Below are 25,094 nucleotides of genomic sequence, written 5' to 3'. Positions count from 1 at the left end.
TATTAAGCATCTTGATAAGGCCCATTGCCAGGGTTTAATGCTCGTGTGACATTCTGGAACATGGCTGCTACTGAGCATGATGATCGTCGAAGTTCATGGTTCTAAAGAGCACAAAAACGGCATGGTGAGTTCACACTTGAAAGCTAATTTTATATGGTTCTCGGGGATGAATACTTATTCCTTAACGCCAGAGTGGAGCCAAATTTTTATTTTAATGCTGTTTGATACTAAAGGAACTGTTACCCTTGAAGCATTGTGGAAAGCCAATGTAAGCGGTGTCTACGAAATAGCTGATTTTGACACAGACATATACTGGCATAACCGACGGTAGCCTTGAATGGTCTGTCTGTATCTTATCAAGCACATATGTTTTCAACAATTTTTAGGTTGTAAGTAATAGTAACTTATATGTGAGAGATTCAAAACTGTAGTTATCCAGGCTAAGGATCCAGATCCCACTGCCAACCCTATTGTATCGGACTATGGCGGAACAAAGTGTTTATTCTTATGCTTCCGATAGAGGAGAATGTAAATGACAATTACCTGTGTATCGGGTGCTCAAAATAAACGATAGTGTACAACATAGAGGGCCACGTGATTCAGTGCTGTCATCAGCAAATGCAGGGCTGTGTTTAGGTACTGTATAGAAAAGCACACTCGGCAGGCTTCCTCCTGCGAGCAAGTGCATCCGGCATATCGCATTTTTTTTAATTGCAAGCACGTAACGACAGCGTCGCAAGCAGACGCAACGACAGCGTCACCCGGCTCTAGCGTCGGACCACGAGCTACAGGTGGTCGGAGAAGACGCCGAACAGGTTCCTCATCAGCGGGTACTGGCCGCCGCCGCAGACGCCTGCGAAGTCGTCGTGCCAGAGATTCCAGACTCCGAAGCAGCGAGCGCCGAACTCGTCGCGGAGGTAACGAGCCAGTGGCGGTACCACGAACTCGGTTAGGTGCGAGACCCAATTGGCACCCTGCTTGGACACGACGCCGAACTCGAATACTTGGCTTGAATCCCACACCTGCGTTTTTGTTTTTTTTTTTCGTTTATAGTTACTCTCGGTCTCTGGGACTTCTGGAGCGCTCGTCAAGAGTTTATTAAGCATGAAATGCTTTTAGCTCCCGTTGTCGGTGGCTTTAATGCTAACTTGAGCTAGAAGCCTGAGCCTTTATCCGGGCACTTAAACGAGCACATCCGGGGAAGTTACGAGAACAAAACGAGATCATCCGTGCAACCAGTCAAACTTAAGAAAAATACGGTCTGTGGCCCCCAACGCTTTGTACAGGACCGCATAACACAGGCTAGTTACGGCCCAAACAAGTTTCAAAAGATATTGCTTCCAAGTTCTTCCTAATGTTTGTTCACAATGCCACTAAGCTGCAACTTTTAGCACGCTGAAGTTTTCTCAGTAATTTCCAATAGTGACGTTCAAAAAGCAGATACAGGGCACCATACCCTTCACTTTCATCTTTTGGCACTGAGACAGGGTTACCTGTGCTGTTTTGAATGCCAGCGGTCCGTGAGCTCTGCACTGGGGGTTTCGCATGGCCTCGAGAGGTAGCGCCACGCTGCGTGGCATTTCCTTCACGTGATTTCCTTTTTCTGGACAGTGCGCTCTGTCCCTCTCGCGTCTTTCGCTCCCTGTACTGCCGCCTTCAGCTGTTTTTCACTAGTACATCATAATTGGAATTCCCCGCTCTTTCTGTGCATGCGCGAGGAACAGTCGTTGCGAGAGAGAAATGTGGGGACTTTCAGTCCTTGAAATTTCTCTTCTCCTAGGTACTACGGGGAAGAAAGTTGTTGGCTCCGTTTGTCCCTAGCCAAGCTGGCTGCACAGAATCGACAGAATGCGTGGGCGGCAAGGCGGAAAAGCCGTGTCCGAGGCGAGTTTGTTGCTATTTTGTTGCGACGGTAGCATATTAAATTTTTATAGTCGCAGGGGATATGTTTGGGTGTAAGGTGTCTTCTCGGATGACTTGGTGGCAGAGCATTACATCGCGCCGATGTAATTCCTTAGTGTCGTTGAGCAAGGTCAGCATACCGCACACTAAATTCAAGAGATTAGCGGAAAAGGAAACAGTTTATGAATTGGACTGCCGTGCCGATACGAGCTTGTTGCTTTTTCTTTCCAACTTCCAAACTCACAACCTCACTTCCAAACGTATCCCCCTGCGACTATAAAAATTTAATATGCTGCCGTCGCAACAAAATAGCAACAAACTCACCTTGGACACGGCTTCTTCGCCTTGCCGGCCACGCCACGGAACACCTGCCACGCATTCTGTCGATTATGCTGCCAGCTCGGCTAGGGACGAACGGAACTAACAACTTTCTTCTCCGTAGTACCTAGGCGAAGAGAAATCTCAAGGACCAAAAGTCCCCGCATTTGTCTCTCGCAATCACTGCTCCTCCCGCATGCGCAAAAAGAGCGGAGTAATCCAACTATAATGCGCTCGTCTGTTTTTCTTCCTTTAGCTGGGCAGAGTCCATATGAACGATTGCACAGTATGCCGTCGTGTGGTGGGGTGTGCCGTTGCAAACATGCACTGCACCCATTTTAAGATTGTGGCTAGTATCACTAGCAACCAGTCTGCTTTGCCGGTTGTCATTTCATGCTTGCATCTACTCTCAATTACGGGAGAGGCAGCAATTTTGTTACCCTCGTCACAATTATTAGCATCACACACTCGGAAAACGAGGTTACGAGCGTTAGTGAAACTTTGATTTTCTTACAGCGCATAGAAAGTCTGTACATGGCCACTGAAAATGTGGCCTCACAATTATATTTATTAATTAATGTATATAGGCTTTGTGCAGACGGTGCGAATTAAAACAGGAATTACACAAAAGGAAAAGGGTTTAGCTACATTCGTCAAGAGAAATCATATATACTCTCTAAAATATAAGGAGAGAAACTTCATATTGTTACGCATGAAGAAAACGAAGACCAGTGAACGTGCTTGCGGTCCCGAGTGGAAGAAGGAAGAAGAGAACGACGCTCAGTTGATAAACCAGCTGACCCGCAAATATTACCGCGAGGCATTCTTGTTCCGTCACAGTGTAATTCTGCTCGGGCCTACTTGATGAGCGGCTTGCATATGCGATCACGTGTTCGCGGTCACCGCAGCGTTGAACTAGGACGGCACCAATACCTATGCCACTGGCATCCGTATGGAGTTCTGTCGGAGCTGAAGGACTGAAGTGTTGAAGAATCGGTCGTGACGTCAGCAGGAACTTCAACTGACGAAAAGAAGAGTCGCACTCCGGAGTCCACTCAAAGGGGGTGTCCTTTCGTAGCAGGCATGTCAGCGGATACGCAACGTCGGCGAATTTAGGAATAAATCGGCGGAAATAGGAACAAAGCCCCAGAAAACTACGGAGCTCCTTGACACAGCGCGGTGCACTGAACGCTTCAACGGCTGCTGTTTTCTGGGGATCAGGGCGGATGCCATCCTTGTCGACGAGGTGCCCAAGCACAAGGGTTTGGCGGTCTCCGAAGTGGCATTTCTTAGAGTTTAAAACTAGACCAGCGTTTCTGATGCAGTTCAGGACAATATCCAGACGCGAGTTGTGTTCGCTGAAGGTGCGGCCAAAGATGACGACGTCGTCGAGATAGCACATGCAGATGTTCCACTTCAAGCCACGCAATACAGTGTCCATAAATCTCTCGAAAGTTGCCGGAGCGTTGCACAATCCAAATGGCATCACATTAAATTCGAAGAGCCCGTCAGGGGTTACAAAGGCAGTCTTCTCCTTGTCGTCAGGATGCATCGGAATTTGCCAATAGCCGGATCGTAAATCTACTGAGGAAAAGTAAGAGGCGGAATGAAGGCAGTCTATTGCGTCATCAATACGTGGGAGTGGGTACACGTCCTTTTTTGTTACAGCATTCAAACGGCGATAGTCGACGCAAAATCTCCAAGATCCATCTTTTTTTTTAACAAGAATCACTGGAGCTGCCCACGGACTTGCTGACTCTTGTACGACTCCCTTTTTCATCATTTCGTGCACTTGTTCGTTGATAATCTGGCGCTCTGATGGTGAAACACGATATGGCTTTTGTCTAATCGGATTTGCCCAACCCGTGTTGATGGTATGGCGCGTTCGAGACGCAGGGATTGCAGGTATATTGTCCTTCTGCGCAAAGTCGAATACCGAAACGTGCTTCGAAAGCACACCCACTGACGTTTCAACATTCCTGCTGCAATATGTGATCCTGCGACATGGTCCGCCCCGCGTGATCATCAGCGACCGTGGACGACAATTCACAGCGGACGTCGTAGAGGAGCTGCTTCGTTTGTGTGATTCCCACTTGCGTCACTCGACACCATACCATCCACAGACGAATGGGCTTACGGAGCGTACCAACCGAACTATTGTAAACATGCTATCTATGTACGTTTCATCCGACCACAAGAACTGGGATGACGTACTGCCTTTTATCACGTACGCATTCAACACCGCCAAGCACGAGACCACCGGCTATAGCCCTTTCTTCCTGCTGTACGCACGGCCACCCCGGTACACAATCGACACTGTTTTCCCCTTCTGCAGTCACGAAAATTCCACTGTCGCCGAGACTCTCTGCCTCGCCGAAGAAGCTCGTCGTATTGCTCGTTTGCGCACTTTGGCATCGCAGGACAGATCAAAAGTACGCTACGACATTCGCCACCGTCCGGTAACCTATCGCCCTGGTGATTTAGTCTGGCTGTGGACTCCAGTACGGAAACGCGGGTTATGCCAAAAGCTTTTGGCCACCTACGATGGACCGTTTGTGATTATTAGCAGACTCACGGAAGTCACGTATAACATAGCTCGCCTCACGGCGAGTGGTAGACGAGCTGCCAAGACACAAGTGGTCCATGTCGCCCGCTTGAAATTGTTCACGTCACGACACATGGATTGACTCGCCCGGCGGGCTTCGTCTGCGACGAGAGGAATGTTACGCATGAAGAAAACGAAGACCAGTGAACGTGCTTGCGGTCCCGAGTGGAAGAAGGAAGAAGAGAACGACGCTCAGTTGATAAACCAGCTGACCGCTCTTGCGCTCACCTTCGCGACCTAAAGTAAACGGTCCCCTTCATCCGTCAGGGTTATAAACGGTCTCCTTCGCGCGTAACAAAGTGGTGGAGGTGCGGGGTATCGCTCACAACAACGGAACCATCACTGCCGCAGCTTCGTCGAAGCCGTCGACTTGCCGGCCTCCCGCCATCAGCCGTGACCATCTTCGACATGCCAGAAGAAGGAGCCACTCCGAGGGCAGCGCCTAGCAGTCCGCTGCCATACTACCGAGTTCCACCCACCTTCGGAGGCAAAGCGGGGGAAGATGCCGACGAGTGGCTCGTCCACTACAAACGAGTGAGCAAATCCAACGGGTGGGATGCAACCGCTCAGCTCACCAACGTGGTGTTCTCCCTGACCGATACCGCCCTCGTGTGGTATGAGAACCACGAGGACGCGCTTACGACGTGGGACCATTTTGTTGACGAGTTAAAGGCGTGTTTTGGGGACTCAGTCGCCAAAAAAAAGCGTGCGGAGCAGACACTGTCGCAACGGGCGCAGCTACCAGGTGAGACATGCACAACATACATCGAAGAAGTGTTAAAGCTGTGCAAGGTGGTCAATGCTCGCATGTCGGAAGAAGATAGAGTTGGGCATTTGCTGAAAGGAGTGGCTGAGGATGTGTACAATTTTCTAATTGGAAAGGAGAGCCTCAGTTCTGTGTCCGATGTCATACGGCACTGCAGAACTTTTGAAACGCTAAAGATGCGTCGGATTGCGCCAAAGTTTGGTCGGTTGGCAAACGTTACGACGGTTGCCAGTGTGGACACGAGTCCTTGCCTCGACCTTCCTTCGACCATCCGACAGATTGTCCGCGAGGAACTTTCCCGCCGCGAAGGGTTGTCGCATTCCACTGGTGACCACCATGGCGTGTACACGTCACGTGAGGCTATGACGGCGCCACATTCGGCCCCTTGGCAACCGATGGTTACCGCAGCGGCCGTGGAGTACAGCGCAGCCCCACAGTCGAGGATGACAACACGCCCGCCGACTCCGCGCTATGACCAACGCACTCAGCGCACGCCTTCTCGACGCCCGATGTATCGTCGTGACACTCGCCACGAACCAACCCACTACACGCGGGAAAATGATAATATCCGCTTCATCGACGAACGACCAAGGTTTAGACCTCTCCCGGTGTGTTATTCCTGTGGTGTCCCGGGTCATATATCGCGGTTTTGCAACCAGCGTATAACCACGTGGTATGGCCAGCCGTCAGAGTTTTTTCGGCCCTCCGAACGGCCACACGGTGCCCCGTGGCCAGCACACGTATCGTCTGGCGACGAGTATTGGCCGAGCAGCTCCCGGAATCGCTCCCCAGCATCTGACAGAAGTTTGACACCCCCACCGCAACGTCGTGCTCCCCGTTCTCCCTCACCGCTGTGTCGCACCGCGTCCCCTTCGTCACCGGAAAACTAGCTAGCGCGGCCGATGGAGGTGAGGTCGCTGGAGACGTGCTACTGACAGAAATACCTCCTGTGTTGATGCTGAAAAACAAAGTGCGCGTGCTTGTAGATAATGTCCCTGTGATGGCTCTGGTGGACACAGGCGCAACAATTTCGGTCATGAGTGTCTCGTTTAAACACGTGTTAGGGCGAAAGGTTTTGTTTAAATGGGACGAGGATTCAAAGTTCTGTGGAGTGAGTGGTGAGCCGTTGCGACCTCTTGGTGTGTGTAGTGCTGACGTATTTTTGGGAGGCCATGTTATTACGACAGAGTTCGTAATTATTCCTCGGTCGACCCATGATGTTATTCTCGGCATGGACTTCTTGCGGGAGTGTGGTGCTACTGTCGACTGCCGCACCGGAAAAGTATTCTTAAGTGGTAGTATTCCATCAGGACTCCTGGAGAACCCTGTAGATCGCGAAACTACACTGTGTGTTTGTGGTGATACGGTCATACCTGCATCATCTACCGTTTGCGTTCCCGTTGTCTGTTGCGGCGCCGATTCCGACTGCTTCGAAGCTACCGTAGAACCGATGCACTTTAACTGTATGAAGAAGAATGTTTTGGTTCCACATTGTGTGGTGTCGATCAAAGGCGGACGCACTGGCTTATGGACCGCAAGCACGTTCACTGGTCTTCGTTTTCTTCATGCGTAACAATATGGAGGGAAAATTTGAAGATTATAAAAAACCTACAGACTATCTGGATAAATTATTTTTTAACAGAGAGCAACTGTTCCTACGTCTTAAGCTGTAGACGGGAAGCCATGATCTGTCGTTCTGCGATGTGTATTGCAGCACAAAAATTTTCCTCGGAATGATGAGAAAAGCTTGCATTATTGCTCTGTTTCCTGCATAACAATATCTTTGCACATTCGTACAGTAACGACAATTATCCTCATGCAAAGCTCGCCTTCGATTCCAAGTCTGCATTACCCTGAATGTCGCACTGCAACGAAGGGTAGCCCAGTTCCCTCACATCAGATCCATTCCAGTTTCGTTTATCGGAACAAAACCGACTGCAGGGACGTACACCTCTAAGTAACTACTCAGAACGATCGGACCGCCGACTGCTTTTATATAGGCCGCCGGTGTACGCGAGACGGACGCATGTGCTGTTAGTTAATCTGTGCACATAGGCGACCTTCCCCGGAAGCAGGAGAAGTTCCTAGGGAATTGACTAGCCACATAGAGGAATATGTGCCAATACCTCTTTCCGGGTCTCAATATCTTAGCTACCAATCAGGACACTTGATAAATATATTTCTTTTGTGCCATGATGAACATGGCTACGACATCCAAGTTCACGCTGTCTCTTTCCCATGGTGCTGCATGTGCTCAAGTTTCTCGTCTGTGGCGTATAATCGAATAGTTTTGTCGAAGCCGAAAGAATCCTTGCTAACGGTTACCACATTTCATCGGCCTTAAGGATTTCAGAGGCGCAATCGAGGAAGTATTTGCACGGTGTGTGCAAACGTCCGGGCTGTCCAGCGAGCCGCATCAGTCTACTTTAAAGAGCCTTTCAAGTGAGTCGGAGATTTAAAAAATAGAAGTGTTTGCGCCTATAGAGGGCCTCCGAAAGGTGGAAGCCCTTGTTCGCGGCGTTGCTCCACACCTATAGGTACGATAATTCACTATTTTCGACCTTGATAGACCAAGTCGCGTTTCCTCCAACAGGTTTTCTAAATTTAGTGAGGGCTTTCTTTCGAGCACTGTCAATTGTATTAATGTAAATGCGTGGCATGGAAACGCATAAGACGAGTTGTAATTGAAATTAGTTGCGTGTGTAGAGTCGCAAAGCAAACTAGTGGCGCTGTGGCCAGGTTGAATGCTCCCAATATGGAACGAGCGCTGTTTACTGTTGCGTGTATATTTCTTGCAAGAAAACAAACTTTGACTTCACTGCGCCGAATGATAAAACATCTTCAGCTTATAGCGCTAAACTAAGGCATGCAATCAAAACAATATTTCACCTCGCGACGTAACACATGTCGTTCTCAACGCCAGATCTTCCGAGTTAGCTATCGTTCGTGCTACCGGTGCCTGCGAACATTAGCGAGGATATTCCTTCTGCTTAAACCATTAGATACACTAGTGCTGGTAATGCAGGAGCAGAAAGCTAAACAACCCAAACCAAATGAAGCTTAAGCGTACATCACTAATTTATTAAAACACCTGCCTAAACAAAGTACACTCCGCGATCTGAAACGCCAGCAGCGTAGTTAAAATATATAAAAAGAAAGCAAAGGTCTACACGGAAGGAATAACGTAGACGACCCGAGTGAAGTGTTTGAACAAACCAGCATAGGATGTAAGAGTCGCTTTTTCTCAGTGCGTACTTATTTCTGTCTGCCTGCGATGCATGTCTTCTGCTTCTCTAGGGAAATGATGAAATCATGCATTGCTGCCTTTCCACCCTCTGCCCCTCCTATAATGGCCAACAGCAAAGTTCTTTCAACATCTTTTTTTGTTTTTCTTTTTCGGGTTTGTGCACCGTGGCGTCAGGAGGTTCTGACAATTACAAGAAAACGTTGCAGCGCACGCTGTAAGGTGAGAACCTGAGGGTGACCCTGGATCGGCTGGTTCGCGGCACGGCCGCAAGAGGGCGAGCATTTATTTGGAGTGGCATACTCATAACCAAACAATATAAATACCTCGGTGTATAATGAAACGAAGGAAAGACTCAAGCAGCCTCCAAGATGATCTGAAAATAAAGGGGACTGGAGTGCAGCTATAATGAAACGTAGAGAACTTTGGGGGGACATGCAATAAATATGTGATGGAGCGGGAACTATGAAAAGGAGTAATGGGGCCAGCGCTAACTATCGCAACTGCCATGATCTGGTTAAAATCGGATATTTTGTGAGGGCTGGAAGTTAACGAAAGATTACTAGGCCGGTTCGTCTTTGGATCCCGCGGCAAAACTATAACTGAGGCCGGGCAAGGCGACAAGGGTAGGGCCTCGTTTTAAGTCGGAGAAGCGCAGAGCAAAATTATTTTTGAAGAAAGACTCAGGAACAAGGATCAAGATAAGGAGGCGGCTAAAGATGACAAGTATCTTTACTTGAGCAGCGTGGACACAGAATAGTGGTGGAGTTCAAGAAAGTTGGCAACCATGTACAGGGTAATTGAAAGTGTAAATAAGTGTAAGAATTCATCACAAAGAAAGTGAGAGAAACAGTTACAGGTAATTGGATGCAAAGAATGGAAACCAAAAAGTCAATGGAGATTTACAAGAATGAGAAGACAGAAACTAGCAGGGAAAATGTACACGATAAGGCGAAAGGGAGTGCCTTGCTATTTTAGCTCGGGCTGTTTGCCTAAGGAGAAAAACATAGCGGAGCAAATATTTGCAACAAGATGAGTGATGTGTATGTTGCATCGAAACTTCTGAGAGCACACTCAGCACATCGCAATGGAATGCGAAGAGGTTCACTCAGTGAGACCCGTAGGTAACATACACCTTTCAGAGGCGATTTGATTTAAAATAGACGGTAGCATCGACCGGCCAGCAGTCGAGATAACCAAGAGACTTTAGGAATATTGGTGGAAAAAAAGCAGGGAAGAGATAGATGCAACCGGACTCGTTACACGCTTGGGTACCGGTATAAGGTTGATAGAGAAGTTTTGAAGCAGTGAAAAGAGACTAAAGATGGGTAGAAAAATGCTTGAATGAAAAGCATACAAAGCATACCTCAGTATGCTGTGTATGCAGGCTAGGTGCATGTCAATCAGGCTAGGTGACTAATTTAATAATATTTGGGGTTTTACGTGCCAAAACCACTTTCTGATTATGAGGCACGCCGTAGTGGAGGACTCCGGAAATTTTGACCACCTGGGGTTCTTTAACGTGCACCTAAATCTAAGCACACGGGTGTTTTCGCATTTCGCCCCCATCGAAATGCGGCCGCCGTGGCCGGGATTCGATCCCGCGACCTCGTGCTCAGCAGCCCAACACCATAGCCACTGAGCAACCACGGCGGGTAGGTGACTAATTTTCACCGTCCCGTTTCAAAGGGGATGCCAAGAAGTCGCCATCAGCAATGATCATAATCATGGAAAACATGCACCGTGTACCGGCAAGAGGGCGCAGCGACGCCTTATTTATCACTCCAGTGTCAGGAGCACCGGTAGATTTGGATGCGAAGTAAGTCCAACGACATTCACTCAAGTTTCATCGCTCATCTGTGTGTCATACATGGAGCATTGCCAATTTAAGCTCGCGAATGTTTCTGATATCAATGGTAAACATGCTCGGTCATTCAGAGCATGCGCAATTGGATATCCTTAGGTCTGTAGGACACCATTACATCTGATAACAAGTTAGAGGAGTCACGGTGAGTGTGCATTGCGTCCCTCCCATTGCCTTTACACCACCCACTAGTCAGGATGTTCGGGCAATGCCGTCCCTTCGGCGCAAGCTTCGGCGCAAGGTGCTGATGGTCAAAGGAACAATCTTCCCCTTGAGCGGAACTCGCGTCGTTACGGCAAAGTCGTAATGGCTTACCTCGTTGCATATTTCGTAGTAGGCAAGTTCGCCGGGCGTCTTGGTGCTGGGGCCTGGGTCTCCTGGACCATACACCAGCTCCTGGACGCCGGTAATGTTGCTGTCCCAGAACTTGTACGTGACGCCCGCGAAGGAGAACACATAGCACAGCTTGCCGGCGGACGACTGGCTCAGACCCACCGTGCGGCTGCCGTAACTAGCGCCACCAAGCGAAGGCGACTGAGACTGCTCCTCCTGCTCCACATTAAGAAACTTTGTTGCGGTAACACAAGAAAAAAAGCAGAAGAAATGGCTGTACATATCAATCTTATTCCAACGAGCAACGTCCTCTCACGCATAGTGCGAAGAAGACGTTCACCCGTGTTCAGTATGCCACAGAAGACAGCATTTTTCAAGAAACAATTACTCTCGACATAAGAATTCAAACCCGATATGAGAATAATGTTCCTTGCAATATTTCTCGCTCTAATTTGTGTGTGTGTCTTGAACATTTTTATGTTAGGCAATAATATTCCGCAGCTATGACTTCTTAGGGCGTTCTTCCTATAATTAGTTATTGATGTACAGAAACCAATTGTTTCTAGTCTCACATATATTTGCTTTATTTGGGCATCCCACTTGCGGACGTGTTCAGGGACCTCAAAAATAACAACGCAGATGTTAAGGTAATGCTGCTTCTTTAGGTGTTCTAGTGTTTATTGAAAATGAGCCCCGTAGAATCATGTTTAACAGCGTGCTCCTGAGTTATAAACGTTGGTAGCTTCTTCTGTACATTGTAAAACTTCACTAGGGCTAGGAGAAGAGCCGTAAGAAATGCTTGGGATTCATTTGAACTATGCGAGAACATTTAACGCGAGCATAAATCTGAGTACGCGGGCGAGCTTGCATTCCCCTAAGATCGCAGCTGTATTTCTTTGAGCTAGGCCAAACTTCCATTTTTGAGTTTCGCTCGAAACCACGGCGCCGCTAAATCAGCGTGACGTCATGGATTTCAAGGTATTATATTGTATTTTGTCTAGTCATTGAGGTGCAGTGAATGCTTCCGAAACCTCCCAAGTCAATCATTCGCGCGACAAGATACCTTCAAAATCTATGACGCAAAGGCAAGGTGGCGCGAGAATTTCTAGGCGGCGCCGCCAGGCCCTCTTTCGCTATGGCGCCTTCTCTCAGTTTTGAAACCTTCTGTCTAGAAAGGAGTGGATCTTTCGGCATCGTATCGTGGTAATTTATCATAATGCAGCTCAGCTTAGTACACCCTTTAGACCTTTAAACTGCGTCGGTGTGGTTGGGCGTAATGTCCCGCACGTGCCTGTCCAAGCGTAGACTGCAGCTGCCTGAGCGCGTCCCGGAGCCTGTTCTTTTCGTAGAGAACGGCCGAGCGCGCGTCCTCGACCCCATGGTTGCGGGCCACGGGCGGTTCTCCCACGATTGGGTGCAGCAGGACGGAGGCCGTCGAGTGGTGACCGCCGCCCGGTAGGGCCGCGTCGAGCTCGCCCAGGGCGAGCCGCTGCTTCAGGCTGTCCCCGGTGTCCACGAGCACGCTGAGGACGAAGCCCTCGCGGCCGAATCGGCGGGACACGCGCTCCAGGAGCTCGCTGTACCCACGCCGCGCCGCCAGCGTCTCCAGCGAGGCCTTCCACAGAAGCACGGCGCCCTCGTACCCTCGGGGCTGCCAAAAAAAGAAGAAAAAATGGGCGCGATTTGCACAGTGATGCAGGTGGTGCTTTGACGTTGAAATTAACGTGCACGTGGTCGATTGGAAATGGATGGACAGGTTAACGTAAAAAAATAAATGCCTGAAAAGTGCTGACGCGCCTCTGATGCGCTTCATAGTACCCCTCCTAAACATGAAGATTCTTCAGTGAAAACCGTGTTAATTGATTGCGGATGAAGCGTAAAGTTTGCGCTAGAAAGCGACAATAGCCCCCATATTGAAGAACGTTCACTGACACGGTGCTTGCGCCTCGACTCAGTAAAGTGGATGTCAGCACCGTCCAGAAGAACAGAAATGGAGACTGCGCTTCATTGACACACCGCGACAATTCCTGAGAAGCGTAGGGTCTTTTTCAATACATGGGCGGCGCTGGGGATCAACTCGGTGGAGTGTAGTAAGAGTTTAGAGTCGAGAACTGTTTGAGGACACGGGGGGGGGGGGGGGGACCACGTCTTCGAAGATGTTACTCCGCTCGACATTGTACCTCAGGAAATGAGGCGTCCGCTACGCTTCCGGTGGCACTAGACAGTTGTATCGGAGGGAAAATTTCCAAGCCAGCAGGCTCTCGCCGTCTACTCAAATGCGCTGGTGTGAATATGTAATTACGGAAGAGCGCTGTCTTTTACAGACATGGGGCGACGCTGGGCGTGATTCAGTAGAGTCAAGGAAGATCGCGTCGAAGCCCATTTTTTTAGTACTGGTGTAAATCGGCTAATAGACAGAAATTTTATGTAAACGTTTCTCAACATCTTCTTTTGTCAGAAAAGGTTATTTTACCGGCGAAGAACACGACTTAGGAGCGTGAACTGCGCCAATCGTGCTTCAGTGTGATGTTGATTTTAAAGTTTGCACGTATTGGGGTTCTTCTTTGCGCCGAAAATTCTCTCTGCACTTGCTACTCAGAAGCGTAAAGCTTTTTTTCCTCAGCGATGAAACGGACGAAGAAAAACGAAACAACTCCGAGAAGAAATCTAACACGTTATTTGCACCCCAAAGAGCCCAAATACATAGCACGTTACATGAAAGCATAACAAGCAAAACAGGGGACAATAAAAAAGACATAACGATAAGTTATGTCCCAAAATTCATAATTTAGCAAAACCCTTTATTCTCCGTTAAACCATGCTGTTCGGAAAATAAACTGTGTTACACATTAAGCTGATCCTGCTTTTTCCATACATGGTAATGCGGTACCCGTGGACGACAGCCAACAGCTGTGATCTTATCCTCAGACGTTCATGGGACAGCGCTTCGAGCGACTTGTCAATTCGCGTCATCAACGTGTAGTAATCTTATTTCAAACTGCGCCTCATGAAGAAAGGAAAAAAGCCACGAAGCACAATAAGGTAACAAAACTGAAGCCAAGAATAACGGGCGCAACATGTGATCATGTCGCGGTAAGTTTCAATTCCGTTCAACAGGACACTTGAGCTGGGGCCTTGCTCCGTCGCTGGGGCCCAACTGTGATACCGCCTATAGAAACATGTAAAAAAATGCAGAAATGCTTTTCTGAGATAACTCCTGGAGCCATTTTAATAAACTTTGTTGCATTGGCTAAAGTTACGTGCTAGAGAATGTAGAAGCGGAATTTCGGTGCCAAATTCGGTAAGACTAAGAAGAAAAATAGAAGCACGAAGTTTACAAATCAGTAACTGTGTACGAGGAACAGATATCACACTTTTGTAATGCGCATATGTTAGAACATAACAAGCGGACATATTTCGCGGATTAGTTTACACCTCGCATGGTTTATTGCAATGTTTAGGCGAGTTTTCCTTAAGGCCTATTCGGAAATGTCTTATATTTCACTTGGGACTATAATGCGACAATCTTGTCCGCTTTACACGTGTTATCAAAAGCAGCTAACAGAAATATTATATCTTTTTTTTTATTCTTGAGATTGAGTTTCCAATTCGATAGCTTAGTTTTTTTCTAAATTATGCAATATATAAAGCTTTTTATAGGAAAATCGCTTTCCTAAATCATAAAGGTGCTTTCTAGTCACTAGAACTTTACCTTCTTCATTTAAATGTCGCAAATCTTGTCAGCTTCAGTGCATTGGTTGCCGACAAAAACGATTTCTCTTTTTCTATATATTTAGGCAGGAGCCCATGAGCTAAACCTTCATCTTGATTCCACCACAGAGTTAGCCACGTTCCGCTCCCGCTCTTCCTAAACGACAACGGGAGCGGCAGCAGCTGGATTCTACCGCAATCGCACGCTCAACCCAGGACCACAATAAACGTGCACGCGTACCGTTAGCCACACGATGGCGCTCTCGAGGAAGATCCAGTCAGAGCCGCTCATCATGGCGGCGGGCATCCTGCCGCCGAGTCCCAGCAGCGGACGCAGATGAGGGTTCAGACCACGAAGGTATCGTGGAAACCCGTGCGCGTCGCTGGGCGCCTCGATCTGCAGCGACGACTCGTTCAGGCGGCCGCAGCAGAACACGGCGTGTGTGCACAGGTGGTAGGGGAAGAGCGACAGGCCGAACAGCAGACCGGCAGACTCGGGTCGCTCGGCTCGGGCCTGCGCAGAACGCACGGCAGATGAAATGATGATGGGCCTGTCTCATCCGTGTGAGCCGTGGTTACAGGCGCGAAGAAATTGTGAATTCGGGACCACGAGGCTCCAACAGCCGCGCCGACTGCGTTACTGCGCTGCTGCTGCTTCTCAGGATGCCGGCGTTCTATAGTTTCGATATCGAATGGACGATACGAGGAAACTACAGTGAAAGAATGCTCCAGACGTCAATGCGCACTAGACTCTCATATTTGATATTGCTAGATATTGTGAAGAGCGTATCTTACTTTTGTATGTGTACACTCTGAAATCCCCGAAGTGATTGTTATATTATTATTATTATTATTATTATTATTATTATTATTATTATTATTATTATTATTATTATTATTATTATTATTATTATTATTATTATTATTATTATTATGAAGGTACTTATTGAAAGGCTACGCAAGAAGGTAGACCTCGAACTCGGTGCGGAGGTTTACCCTGTGAGCAGCCAAAGCAGACTACCTGCGTAAACGCTGATGAAGCGCCTGCTTGACCTGCACTTCACCATTGTATCTTATACGCTTGGGATGCACCTGGCTGACCACCGGTTCTTATACGTTGCATTTTTCCTCCGGAAAGAAAGACGCTGCCCTGGCGACCTAAGCATATATCTAAGCGTATTCTAAGGGCTTGAGCTGATCTACGTGAACAGTTTCACGACCGCGGTGGCGCTGGTGAGCAGACGGCGACACAGGCCCTACAGCATAGTTCACGAGGGATGTTCGTGCAGTTACATAGTAAGGGCCATGGTGTCTCGGGAGCAACTTAGAAGGAAACGCTGGGAGCTACGGGTGGAACCCAAAGCCGAACCAATGAGTCAGAAGGGAAGGTTCTTGGGTCAGGACCAGCATGACGATGGTCCTGGCGCGGTTGATCTGCTGTCGTGGGACAACGGGGCGAGCTGTCTGCATTCTTCAGCATATTGTGCAGCATGAGGTACAGGAACACATTCTTATGAATGAGGCAGGTAGGGTAGAATTGTATCGATGGTGCCGGATGATGCGCAGCCGCACAGCAAGAAAAATGGCGAGACGCCAGTGGTGGCTTGAATAGCAGTTTGTTAGTGCAATGCGACGAACGGAAGCACGGAGTACCAGTTGGAATAGATCGACGCGAAGTACATGGCGAGCATTTCGCCAAGAGTACGGCTGAAACCCTCTGTCAGCCCGTTCGGCTGCGGATGCTATGTGCTAGTGGTAACTAGCGTTGCTTTGCGCTTCGCTAACTTCGAACTTCCCTGAACTTCTTGCCCTCCAGCGGTCGTCAGCGGGAAACACGGGCGGTTTCTAGAAATTGCCGCTTATTGATTTAATTTATTCCCCAATAATAAACACTAAGCACACAATCAGTGTCCGCGGGAAAAAATGGACCCATGTAGATACCCACAACTACACTATTGTTAGTCTCTGGAGGCCAACAGCCCGTGGAAATTCACGTGGGAAGCTCGAAATATTGGAGTAGATAGGAAGCTGTGAAATTGAATGGCATTTGGGCGCAGAGAAATATAATTCATTTTAAAAAAGCTGCGATGTCGTTTGAAATATGCCAGGAATACCAAGTTCAGACTCCGCTTTTAGTTCCTTGCATGAGCGCGTTTTGAAATGACCGGTAACGTTGGTACACAATTGCTGGCTTCATACCATGGTCGGAAAATTAATCTAAGATAATTTTTTCCCAGTGAGGCGTCTACAGTCGTTCTGGCACTGTCCAAGCGCTTTCCGCGGGTGGCGATCAAACTCACACTCAGGCGACTTTGAGCTCGATGAGTCGATTGACGAGCAAGGCGGATTTAATTTTAAGATGGCTCACCGCCCCTATTAACCTCGCACAGCGCTTCATTACAATATCAGGCCCGCCCCCACTTCCCTTAAATTTCTGTGCACAAGGATATATATATATTTATATATATATATACCTTTCATTTCCATTTTCAGGGCTAACCTTGCCCCCCCCCCAAACAATAATAGTCGTACATCTTGCGTGCATTCCATTGTTTACAGAGCTGCGCTACCTACCTACCGGTATACATTCAGGACACGAAAGGCGTCCTTTCATCATAGTAATCTAGAATTCCTTGCATGGAAACAGCGCGAGCGAATAGTGTTTCAAAGGAACTGTGTACGCATGATAAGCGACGTTATTGTTCTGGGACAGGATATAAGGCCCTAAACGTGGATAGTTACTTTAGCGTATTGGCTTCTCCGGGTGAAAACGAGCAGCAGTCACTACGCTTTTGACTATCACACCAAGGCTCTGTAAGGGCATAGTTGTGTACGATGTGCTTTCTCTGTTTGGCACTCGTTTGGCAAACGGGCAATGCTCATCATGAGTTTGTGGTCAGCGCTCGTGCGGTTACCTGGTAGAAGCAGAAATATTGGTGGCTCGAGTTCGTGTACAGCTCGACGGGCAGCAACGGGAACCGTCCGCGGTCCCTGGTGCGAGGCGCGACCTGGCGGTGGGCCGGTGGCGTCTCCGTGGTCAAGCTGTCCTCCGGGGTGATGAGGTCCCGGACCTGGGCGGCGGCCACCGGAGGCCGGACCTTGGAGGCCGCGTGACCGTGGCCGCCCGTCCAGGGAAAGGCGCCCAATTGACTCAGGGCCACCGTGGACAGGAACAGCATGAGCACCACCAGGAGACCGCAGCTGAGGAACGCCAGGAAGACGCCCTTGGAGTCGCCAGCAGGCACCGCGACCGTGGTGTCCATCACGTATGCGCCCGATTTACTCGTGCGGCTATCTTCTTCTTCCTTGCGCGAGCGCTCAGTGGCAAGCATGATGATAATGGTGACTTACATCAGAAATTACACTTACTGCTTTCGTTCTCGTGCCTCTTCTGGCTTACTGAGCCTGCTCTCAAGGTAAGAGTAGCTTTTTTACAACGAAGCTGTCCATCGCTAGGATTATAGGAGAAAATGTGCCCCCCCCCCGCGAGATGTTGACAAAAACAAATAATCATGGGGGTCCATCAGTGTGATAGTGCAGAAAGGGTCCAAGTTCAACCTGTAACGTGTCATTGAACTACCTTTGCCACACGTGGGACCCAAAGAGGTCCCACGCACAAGAAAAAGAGCAGATGTCTTATGAAAAATTGTTTTTTAGAACTTTTCAATAAGGACTGTTAAAAAAATTCTCGACGCCAACTGCGCAAACGCGCTGGTGCCACTGCTCGCGCATTCGTTAAAAATTAAATTATGGGGCTTTACGTGCCAAAACCACTTTCTGATTATGAAGCGGCACACCGCAGTGGGGGACTCCGGAAATTTCGACCACCCGAGGTTCTTTAACGTGCACCTAAATCTAAGTACACGGGTGTTTTCGCATTTCGCCCCCACCGCAATGCGGCCGCCGTGGCCGGGATTCGAACCCGCGACCTCGCGCATTCGTCGTCGTCGTCTTCTTCCAAAGCTGGCTCGCTGTGCAAAAAACTATCGTAATGAGCAGTGCCTTGAGCCTCGTCGTCTTCCACATCTGGCTCCGTGGCCGCTCATCATTACGGCGTAGAATTTCACTTCTGTCTTCGTGACGGGGAGGCCGAGTTCACGGGGGTATGAGCCATTGCTGAAGTGCGTACGAACCATTTATTGTCTTACGTGACTGACACATTTAATGACAGAGGTGATACGTGAATGTGCGTGAGTACCGATAACGACACGATGACGACAGATTAGGACGATATATATGTTCGTGCCTTTGTTCAATATTCTGGGCCGGCTCTGTGCCGTGCGCTAAACAGCTTCTCTGGTCATCCACTTTCACAGAGGTGAATGGCTCAAGAACTTTTTTTGGTAATTTAGTAGCTTGAGTTACTAATAAAGCACAATTTATTTTTCTGTTTACACTCCCTTGCGTTCGTCTTGTTGCTATTCTTCGCAAGTTAAAGTCAACTTTCAATTTCCTCCTGTTGCTTAGATTTGTTTGGTCGTAGGATTTTAAATCTTGCGGTTATTTTGACTGATCCCCCCTTCTTGGCCAGTCCTTCGTAGTTGGTGCGAAACAACAACCATATTTTACCTTGTTTTCCTGAAATTTAGGACGATGGTTCTTAACCTGTTCGGTACGTCCAAGATGATGAGCCGGTGGTAAGCTCGATGCCTGAGCCAGCTTAAGGGGCGCCCTCTTACTCTTATTCTCTTCCAAGCTTCTGCACATGCAGAGAGTGATTTAAGCTCTCCTATCAGACGGTAGTAACTTGGAAAACCCCAACAAAGCTTTATTCCACATTATCTTTGACTCACTGACGCTACCCTCGGCCACAGTGATAACGATGTCCACGTAGTCTAGAGAATGTTTCTTGCCCCTTCTGTATAAGCTGTTCTCACGAGCACCCTTGCTGTTATTGTTGCCTTCTGTGCACCTTGCATTGGGCTAAAAGCTGGAATTGATAAATGTAAATGAATATAAAGAGTAAATTTAAATTGCAAGTTATAGAAAGAATAAATGTGACAAACACAATAAATTTAATGACCTAAAAACGTTTAATGAATTCCAATACACGCACCAATATATTAACGAAATAGCCAGCAGATTTAAGTGGGAAATCGCTTGGAGTCAATAATAAATTCCCCATTGGTCAGTGCGAGTGTGACAGAACCATTCATGCGTGATTCGCATGAATTTTTTTTTTTGCGCTTGAAATCTGCTAGGGATGGAAAACAACTAGTCTGCTCTCATGTATCGCTTAATCAAACATGCACTTTCTACATGTAGATATCGTTGCACAGTTTCTTAACATGTGCCATTTCGGTTTCTATACCGCAGATTTCTGGCTTTCTTGCCCCTAGACGCCATATAGAGGTCACCTCGGACGACATAGTGGTTCGTAAGGACATACTGATCCGTAATACGCTTGATGGAGTGTAAGCCAATCAAGGAGGCCGGTCACCGAGAAACGATTTTAATGAAAAGTAGGGTTTGTGAATTCATGAACATTCTATGAGACTAGTGTAAATCGTGGATTGCGAAGTGATAGAAATGATGGTGATAGTTGTATGTCTCTCATACCACGATTGCATAGCCGCGTACTACTTTGATTCTCTAAGTTAACGTAGGCGCGTCATTGTCATCTAGCGGCTTTGTACTAGACTCTTGGATCGGCCATCCGAGCCTGTCACTGCTGTTTAGTGAACAATTATAAAGAATTGCTAACTGCTCTTAGCGCAAGTCTGCCAAACATTAGTATTTCAATAATTTCATTGCTTCCTGCTTTTCACAAGAGATGATTGATTAAATGACCAGCTGCATGCAAATTTTATGCATTCCATTTAGCCTCATTTATAGCTACAATAGCATAGCAATGTTTAGAGAGCTGAAAGCATTGACATCACACGCTGCTCGAATTAACAGAATATTTCACTTCTGCGTGCTATAGCGACAGGATAAAATGTGCGATAACCTTTACAAGCTCCTATTTGCTCTCAATTAGCAGGCACCGGTTCCTATTCAACTTGCTTTGATGAATAGTTTCGGAGCGGCGACTTTGTCGAAATGCGCCAGCGCTGTTGTGAATTGGAGGAGCCGTGCTTTTGGTATGCTTTAGCCTGCGCACTTAAAATCTGCGTCTGATTTCCTTTCACCAGCACGGCGGCGCACGAAATGTCCTTGACAAGGTACCTGTTCTCTGTTCGGGAAGACGAAAACTAGACTTGTTCACGAGATGCCGCAGAGGCAGCTGCTCTGCGTAAAGGAAATGATACTTCTCCAGCTTTAGGGTGAGTCTAGAAGACATGCCTTAAGTAGTGTTTTAGGTCGCACGAGGTGACCGTCAAAGTTTGAGGAAATAAAGACAACCTCCTTTAAGTAGAAGAAACAGGTCTGCCACTTTAAGCTTTCCAAGACTGCGCAGAAGAAACGTTGAAATGTCGATCTTTATATTGTTATCAACCCAAAAGCTATCCTATCCTGATGACGAAATGAGGACAACCTCCTTCAAGTAGACGAGACAGGTCTGCCACTAAGTTTTCCAAGACTGGGTACAACAGAGGATGAAAATATCGATTTTTATATCGTTATCAGCGCAACCGCTATCCTGAGTAGCGGCACTCAGACCGGCTGGCCATTCGGCAAATAAATCCAATTAAGTTTTCTGCATATGAGCCTTACTTACGAGCGCTGACAACAAGAAGTGCGGGTAGAACTCATCTACGATAATTATCTAAGTACGTGAACAGTCGCTGCGCGTTATGTATGATACTCGTACTGAAGCGGCGCTATCCTCTGCCGCTCTCGATGAGGATGATGATTTATTGCCTTTCCCTTTGAAACGGCGCGGCGACAAAGTCACCCAGCCTGCTTCACTTAATCAGACAAGCTATACTAGATTTTCATTCTAGCATTTGCGTATACACTTCCTTAATCTTTTTTTTATCTTCCTCATAACTTCTCTATCAGCTTTGTACCACTACCTAGCACTATAACGAATCCAGTGGTATCAATCTCTTTCTTGCTCCCCCCCCCCAATACTCCAAGTCAGTTGCTTATCTGGATTGCTGACCTGTTGGTGCTTCGCAGAGATGCTGTTATATCTAGCGTCGTTACTGCGAATTCCGCAGCTATCCATTTGCACATACCCAGTGCCTCAACTTGTCATGTGAGTTCATTGAGGAGTGGTGTATTCCCAGTGTCGAAAGCCCAGATCATGTACGCGACGCGAATTGTATGGTGCTTTCTGTGAGGCACGCGGGCACCAGCTATTACCCTGTGAGAATTGATGGATCGTGTATAGAAGCTGACGAGCTTGAACAGAAGATTTTCAACAATCCCTGGCCCTGTTCGCCGCAGTCGTTGTGCTTGATTGTTGCTTGTTTTTTTGCTGAGCAAAGGTTCATGTACGAGAAAGTTGAGTTATTCAAAGTTTTCACTACTGTGTTCTTCATCCTTACTAAAACGTGCCAATAAGCAGTGGCACATGCCCAGTTGTATATGGGCTTATATTGGGGAGCATGCGCCTTCTTGGGATGGAACATCATCTCGCAAAGCAAAGAGGCGGAAACTTTTGCTTTAAATCGGTACCATAGAGCGGCATAGGGTCGCACCACATGGTCTCGTCAATCCTGAGCTATTACTCCTAATCAAACGCGTGCCGATATGCGTCTTTAGATATCGTCAATGTGCGGCTGAATACATCCACATGTGCCTAGTGCGGGACGGGTAGAAAGCGCACCTATAGAGCATTTTGGAAGCAACCCAAACATTGCTTTCGATTATTTTCGACGCAAGGATGTGACGTGAAAAGTTTTGGCGAGGTTATGAAGACACATTGAAAGCACTGGTGTTGATTGGAGAAATGTCTGAATTAATACTGTGTATTTCAGATGGCACGTGTCAACATCAGCTATACTGATGGCAGGTACTCGGAATTCTATACTTCTTTAGGTAAGTTTTGTATACCTATGTAATATTAGCAACTGTAGTGAATGTGCGAGTAAAAAGACGCCGCGAAATTATTCCAAGCAAGATATACTGTCATTGGTTTTTCTTGCTTCGGGCAAGAAGAACCGGCTGAACCACTTTACAACTATGTTTTAGGCCTTCAATTGCTTGTGAAAAGTTTCTCCCTGTTTCGCGACTCATCATTTACCGCTGAGCAGAGCAGCGACGTCCCTGCGATAAACTTCAGTTATGACCAATGAGCCTCGGCCTCTGCGAAGGTCAGAACATCCTCTTTCTTCCAGGTACGGTGACGTTAATTTAGGCATGTGTTTGAAGCGTAATAAAATGATAAGAAACTAGCCGGAAACTAGATAAGTTAACAAGCGATAATTGCAGCAAGAAATGCGTGTACAAACGCCTGTAACTCGCATATGAGCACTTCGAAATGAGCATAGAATGTCACTGCTAACGCTATATAACCCAGGCGCTCGTGTATATTTCGCTTATACAAGCAATTAACTATTTCGTAATGAGGACGCTAAACTAAAGTACAATGTTAAGTTTTCAGGGCAATTTAGCCAAATGGCAGCTTTCCCCAATACATGCATTCCAAACGCTGAAGACAGCGGCTAACATTCAGAGTCGATCTATCAATTTTTCTCAGTTGTAATACATTAATTTGAGTGAAATAATTTAGAACGCAGTAGATATCAAGAATTGTAAGTTTTGATATACTGGGCTTTTGTAGGAATCTGCAATGGTGTTAATGTCCTTGTATGAGAAATTTCAATTGTATTTATGACGGAAAGATGGAGTCATTATTGCTACTCTTCGAATTGCTCGTCAGTCGACAATGGTTAATGTGACTGAGACTTGGTCAGTACGTAATCTCGGTACATTAGATTACATAAGTTTTCGTGACGAAAAAAAAGCACAAAAGGAGATTTGTGTATTCGCTTGAGGGGCGCTCACCGAAAAAAATATTAAAAAATAATTTTTAGCCAACATAAGATCAGCTTACCATTTATAGTGGTAGACGGTGTATTTGTTAAGTACCACAAATACCATGAGTGCTTGCACTCTAGCCCAACTGAGTAATACTTGATCCTCGTTGCAACAATGTCGATTTTTCAAAACGTTTTTGCAACGTATTCTCGTTGTCCACGATTCGAAGCATAACGGTATACGGGGGGCTCCTGCAATAAAGTTGTCTTTTTGTAGGAGCGTGAAACTATGATAGTGTTTGGTCACCCGCTACTAAACGACACAATTCGTGCATCAGTGGCCTTCGTGGCTAAAAGTCTAATAATGCCAATACTTCAGAAATACTGCACTGTGTCCTCCGACAGGTGTACCTGCAGGTGCGCTTCAAGAACCTGTATTCATATATAATGCGTCCAGGTGAGTAAATTCCTTCACTGTAATGAAATTTATGCAGCAGTCGCTAAATAGTAAATGCTTACTTCTTTAGTTGTTTTGAAAGCTGTCATTCTAGATAGATTAGTTTATTTTTTTCCCTTTCCCACCGGGGTGGCTCAGTGACAATGACATTCTGCTGCAGTGCATTAGTTTTCCACCTTCTTTCCCAGCAGGGACCGCCGCATCCCACAGGATTAAATCAACGACGAAGCAGTACCACTTCTTACAGGAACGCTAAAGGGTCCTAGGCGGTCAAGAATTATCTGAAGCTATGACATTTTTATAGCGCTTGTGCGTCTTCGGTTCATTAAATACCATTGACCAATAACTGCCAGCTAAAAGGGACCCTTAAACAGTTTGAATAAATTGTTTAGGCCCGTAGGGTACAGCTAAAGTGAAACATTAGCGCTGCAATTCAGGCCAAGTGTCTCATATTAAGAGGGACATCGACGATTACAAGTTACCTTCCTTCCTAGTCATGCTTTTTCTCCCCACCTCGTCCCCCGAGTGATCGGGGCTAAGCTCCGCCGTCACTGGCTCGGCGTCATGACGTGGCGTCGTGTCGTCTACTTCCGGTTGTCTTGGAAGTAGCGAGCGAAGCCTCTGCGCTATCCGCCTGGTCATCGATCCTGTGATAGAGCTATCCCAGCAGTGTGCGTTGCGAGCGTTCTGTCGAAGCGTCGAGCGTGTCCAGTAGTTAGGTAAGCGCAAACGATCTGGGCGTTTTGACGGATGAGAGGAGGCGCGAACTAAAGCCCCTCCATACTACTACCGCTGTGTTGAAGAGGCTTTAGCGTAAACTTAGCCGGCCTGAGCGGCCTACATGGTGCAGTCACCTGGGGACGCCAAGCTTAACCAGCAAAACACAGAGCTACTATTGCTCTAGCCAAGAATAACATAGCTTGTACATATAAAATGGAAAGTGTTCATTATGATGCTCCTACCGAAAATTTACAGCAAAATAGAATACACTTGGTTACTGCTATATTAGTTCTGTGTTTGTCTG

At 47.3% G+C, this 25,094-nt stretch overlaps 2 protein-coding genes across 2 annotated transcripts; both read right to left on the bottom strand.

Moving 5' to 3' along the window:
• Positions 1-728: 728 nt before the first annotated feature.
• LOC142563306 (oviduct-specific glycoprotein-like) lies at positions 729-11,950 on the bottom strand. Its single transcript, XM_075673860.1, has 3 exons — positions 11,945-11,950; positions 11,015-11,266; positions 729-1,022 (listed from the first exon to the last, which is right to left on the bottom strand). Exons 1-3 carry the CDS (start codon positions 11,948-11,950, stop codon positions 786-788), a joined length of 495 nt encoding a protein of 164 aa, XP_075529975.1. The 3' UTR covers positions 729-785.
• Positions 11,951-12,248: 298 nt separating this feature from the next.
• Positions 12,249-18,075, bottom strand: LOC142563305 (uncharacterized). Its single transcript, XM_075673859.1, has 3 exons — positions 17,659-18,075; positions 14,985-15,257; positions 12,249-12,683 (listed from the first exon to the last, which is right to left on the bottom strand). Exons 1-3 carry the CDS (start codon positions 18,073-18,075, stop codon positions 12,273-12,275), a joined length of 1,101 nt encoding a protein of 366 aa, XP_075529974.1. The 3' UTR covers positions 12,249-12,272.
• Between the last annotated feature and the right edge of the window lie 7,019 nt (positions 18,076-25,094).

This window comes from Dermacentor variabilis, chromosome 11 (genome assembly GCF_050947875.1).
Source record: "Dermacentor variabilis isolate Ectoservices chromosome 11, ASM5094787v1, whole genome shotgun sequence".
Taxonomy (NCBI): Eukaryota; Metazoa; Arthropoda; class Arachnida; order Ixodida; family Ixodidae; genus Dermacentor; species Dermacentor variabilis.
Note: the sequence above shows the minus strand (reverse complement) of the source record. Positions and strands in the feature narration are given on the sequence as shown.

What these genes read in the sequence shown, in the direction of transcription:
- LOC142563305 (XM_075673859.1), bottom strand. Translation starts at nt 18,075, where the DNA reads ATGCTTGCCACTGAGCGCTCGCGCAAGGAAGAAGAAGATAGCCGCACG. An exon ending in AATATTTCTGCTTCTACCAG is followed by an intron (nt 15,258 to 17,658) that starts GTAACCGCACGA and finishes CGTTCTGCGCAG; the next exon opens with GCCCGAGCCGAGCGACCCGA. An exon ending in GCGCCATCGTGTGGCTAACG is followed by an intron (nt 12,684 to 14,984) that starts GTACGCGTGCAC and finishes TTTTTTTGGCAG; the next exon opens with CCCCGAGGGTACGAGGGCGC.
- LOC142563306 (XM_075673860.1), bottom strand. An exon ending in ACTACGAAATATGCAACGAG is followed by an intron (nt 1,023 to 11,014) that starts GTAAGCCATTAC and finishes ACAAAAACGCAG; the next exon opens with GTGTGGGATTCAAGCCAAGT.